This window comes from Palaemon carinicauda, chromosome 6 (assembly GCF_036898095.1).
Source record: "Palaemon carinicauda isolate YSFRI2023 chromosome 6, ASM3689809v2, whole genome shotgun sequence".
NCBI lineage: Eukaryota > Metazoa > Arthropoda > Malacostraca > Decapoda > Palaemonidae > Palaemon > Palaemon carinicauda.
Window position 1 is genome coordinate 157,928,455 of NC_090730.1, and position 5,000 is coordinate 157,933,454.

The 5,000-nt window shown below is 31.3% G+C and overlaps 1 protein-coding gene across 1 annotated transcript in view; it reads left to right on the forward strand.

The window, feature by feature from the left end:
* The window catches only part of LOC137642246 (ionotropic receptor 93a-like), a 115,002-nt gene that overhangs the window by 31,510 nt on the left and 78,492 nt on the right, over nucleotides 1-5,000 (forward strand). The window contains exons 6-7 of the mRNA XM_068374776.1: nucleotides 3,495-3,600; nucleotides 4,948-5,000. The exon at nucleotides 4,948-5,000 is cut by the window's right edge and continues 115 nt beyond it. Of these exons, the coding sequence (XP_068230877.1) occupies nucleotides 3,495-3,600; nucleotides 4,948-5,000 (159 nt within the window). The remainder of the gene's footprint in view (nucleotides 1-3,494; nucleotides 3,601-4,947) is intronic.

Consider the following 5,000-nt stretch of genomic DNA (forward strand, 5'->3'; position numbering starts at 1 on the left):
TTTTTTTTTAGTGTATATATGAAAGATTTATCTTAATGTTGTTACTGTTCTTGAAATATTTTATTTCAATTGTTCATTACTTCTCTTGTAGTTTATTTCCTTGTTTACTTTCCTCACTGGACTATTTTCCTCTGTTGGGGCCCTTAGGCTTGCAGCAGCCTGCTTTTCCAAGTAGGGTTATATCTTGGCTGATAATAATAATAATAATAATAATAATAATAAAAATAATAATAATAATAATAATAATAATAATATCATAGCAAGATCATCAATGAATGGACTGTAAATAAGCGTATCCATAATATTGTGAAATACGAAAACCTAAATCTTGCAACTAATAGTAAAGATCTGTCTGTATCAAAAAGAAAGGTTTTTATTTTCATTTGATGGACAGTATTACTACGAACACATGCAATTGTATCTTATGCAGGTGTGCGTGTGTGGATTCACAAAAAAAAAAAAAAAAAAAAAAAAAAAAATACAACTGTTGTTTAGCACTCGTGAGATTAATGCTTCTCGGGTAGGGGGAGAAGAGTAGTCATACCCTGTTGAGAGGGGGGTACCCCGATAGGCAGACTAGGAAACCACAACCTCCTACAAATGCCGAACCAGCGGATTGTATTTTGGAAAGTGGGAGGGTGTAAGAGGGCTTGAATCTGTGTGTATATATGTGTGTGCGTGCATATCTATCTATATATTTGGTTATCATTTTCGACGGGTCGTGTACACTAGTAAATAGATAATATTCTAAACGTGTTTACAATTGACTCATTACTTTTCGAGTAGTGTGAAGTTTATGAATTGATTCGTGTGGGAAAAATTCGTGATTTACCGCAGTCATTGAATAATAATGATTGGACTCATACGAGACGAGAAAATAATATCAAGACACGGATTTTTATACACACACACACACACACTCACACTAACGAACACACAGAAGGCAGCTGGATTCCGAAGAGATGGTTGTGACAGACACGTGCTAAATGATATCAGCAGTATATGATGATGTTAATAATAATAATAATGATAATAATAATAATAATAATAATAATAATAATAATAATAATAATAATAATAATAATGGATGAAGACACCGATGGTTGGAAACATTCATATTGCACCAATTTAATGATTATGGTAATAATAATTATAATAATAATAACACCAACAATAATAATAATGACAATAATGATAATTTACACATTCTTACTGCCCCAACTTAATAATAATAATAATAATAATAATAATAATGATAATAATAATAATAATAATAATAATTTACACCCTCTTATTGCACCAACTTAAGAAACCAATTTTCTTGAAAGTTCATAAATCAACCTAGTAAACAAAAAGATAAATAACCCAAGATTAACGGAAATGAATAATGATTTCTTAAAAGACAAACTTACATTTAGTTCAATATTAACGTTGTTCTACAAACAAACAAAACAAACGTACTCAAATTAAGTAGTCTTCAAAGGTGACACACTTGGAATTCGCAAAAGTGATGTTGAATAAATAAAAGAATGCGTGATTCATGGTAATGACGGAAGATATGCGCATTCGCTGTAAGGTAAATCACGAAGAGTAAAGCCAGTATATGAAAGTAAATGAGATGGGATTCATAGATGGCTTTGCACCTGGACTTATTTTCGGGTATTCTCCATTGCAATAGATTAGGTATCCATTTCATCGTATACAACAACAACAGCAACAATAAATGCTCCCGTTTCTATTTCACTTCTGGACAGAGGCATGTCTAGGATTTGGCCATTTTCATCACCACGCTAGCCACTACGGATTGGTGATGGTGGGATACTTTATTCTGCTTGCCCACAGCAAAAAACCCTTTCACAATGTTAAGGCAACCCCAATCAGAAAGGGGGTATATAACATTGATTTACATAATTCGTTAAGTGCGACACTGATTTTTATTTCAAAAGCGTTTAGAGAGACTTGCTATCTACCATTTTTGTTACCATTTACCATAAATTGACTTAAATATTGATTTTGTCCCAGGCATTATTCTAAGTGTCTGAGATTGAATTATGATTGTTAAGTGTAACTTTTTGCTTTTATACTATGCTAGTGTACCAGGGCGGTCAAAAATAACGCTAAAATATTTAGATAGATATACACTAACATGCTAACACACAGATTCAGCCCTTCCCAGCCCCGCCCCCTTTCCTAACTACAACCCGCTGGTTTGGCAATTTGTGGGAGTGTGTGGTCTCCGAGTGTACCTTTCGGGGCACCCCCTCTCAACAAGGTATGGCTACTTCCTCTCTCCTCCTAAGCGTAACGGTAAAGTAATACACACACATATCTATCTATCTATCTATCTATCTATATATATATATATATATAAATCATATAAATACATATATTTCCTTTCACGCTGATCGGTATTGCCAAACATACGACTACTCGGTATATCACTGTCCCTAAGATAGGAGAGGAGCAGTCATACCCTGGTGAGAAGGCATACACCGAGAGGTAGTTAGGAAAGCGGGAGTGGTGGGAAGGGTTGAATCTGTGTGTGAGCCTATCGAAATATGTTGCCGTCATTTATGACGGGTCGCGTACACTAGTAACTCTAGCAAACTCAGCAGAGAATGTAGCTAGATAAATGCTTAATTCGTCAAGGAGCCTGGTTTCTATGCCTTCCAACTAGCATGAAAGCCCTGATGTAACTCATTAAATATTAATAACATATTGTAATTTGGTTTGCCTTTGGGACACGTGAATCCTATATACATACTTCTTTGGGTAGATTGCAGCTGTAGGTTGCATGTACAAAAGTGATTGTTTGATTGATTTGCTGTTTCCTGGCATGTAGAAAAGTGAGATTATGAATGTGGCACATTGGTTCATCAACAATTCATCTACCCACTGACAGGGGAATCAGCTCGTTACTGAAACTACATATATATGCTGTGTGTACGTTTATTCATACATACATACATACATACATACATACATATAAGTATGGATTGACGCGCTAAGAACATTCGCGGGTATAGACTGGCATAGGAAGATCATAAACAGATGGGAGTGGAAGAACATGTCTGAGGCCTTTTTCCTGCAGTGGACTAGTTTCGGCTGATGATGATATATGCAGTGTATATATACATATATATATATATATATATATATATACATATATATATATATATATATATATATATATATATATATATACACAGATATATATACATATATATACGCATATACATCTATAAATATATGTATACATACGTATGTATAAATATATTCATACACACAGACGCACACACACACACACACACATATATATATATATATATATATACATACATATATATATATATATATATATATGTATATATATATATATATATATATATATATATATATATATATATATACACGCCTTTACATGCTTAAATATATACAATGAAAATGATTTAAAAATGATAATAATAATACCTCATTTACCTATTCCAACACAGATTAGGTAAGCTGTTCTCCTCCCTGGGACCAATGCCAGGCGAACCGCAGAATAGACAATTCTTGGTGCTCACTGCCAGGGAAGAGGTTATCAAAATACAAGATTTGGTAAGTTAATACACATGCATTTTTATTAACTGTATCGTTTCATTTTAGTTATGCTATCTTATCCTTACTGTATTAATAGAAGATCTACTCTTATCTGCTGTTTTTCGTTTTGGAGAGAATTGTAATAATGCAGTGAAAATTTGTATAATTTGGTTGGATGGTGAATAATTTTCATTCTTGCTAGAGCAGACATTTAATTTACATACACACACAAATACACACACATATACATATATATATATATATATATATATATATATATATATATATATATATACATATACATACTTATATACTGTATATGTATATATGCATGTGTATATATACATATACATATATACTGTATATGTATATACAGTATATCCATGTATATACATATATATATATGTATATGTATATATATACATATACATATATATATACATATATATGTATATATATATATACACATATATTGTATGTGTATATATATGCATGTATGTATGTATATATGTATATATATATATATATATATACACACACACACATATATATATATATATATATATATATATATATATATATATATTCATCGTGATATAATCTGAATTCAATATTACTTATTTTTACTTGTATACTTTAGCACTATTCTAGTCACTACCCATACATAATATAACTGAGAATATATGACCAGTGTAAAAAGTACAGTTTGCAATTCAAATCCTCTGAGTAGACGGAACATTTTGCCTGATAATATTCTTAACATCACACGGAACTTTGCATTATACAAAATTCATGTACGAATCCATCCCAAACTACAGTATGTATCCTACCACGACAAATTTTGAAGGAAATTTGTATTTTTCTAAATTATATATACCTGCGTCCTTTACTTTGAATTTCCTTCATTGTATTTCAACTTAATTCATTATATTTCAGCTTCATCAATTGTATTTAAACTTTATTCATTGTATTTCAGCTTCATTCATTTTATTTCAACTTCATTCATTGTATTTCAGCTTCATCAATTGTATTTCAACTTTATTCATTGTATTTCAGCTTCATCAATTGTATTTCAACTTCATTCATTTTATTTCAGCTTCATTCATTGTATTTCAACTTCATTCATTGTATTTCAACTTTATTCATTGTATTTCAGCTTCATTCATTGTATTTCAGCTTCATCAATTGTATTTTAACTTTATTCATTGTATTTCAGCCTCATTCATTATATTTCAACTCCATTCATTGTATTTCTACTCCCATAGTAAAGAACAGTAGTTTGTATTATAGTGTGTCATCAAATTATATTTAGGATATCATAAAATATTATAATTCCTATAATTCCTTCTCGTCCTTCCGCCAAAGGCTCGGTCGCTCGGTCTCTTCGGGTCGAAGAACCAGTGGCTCTTCGTCGTCCC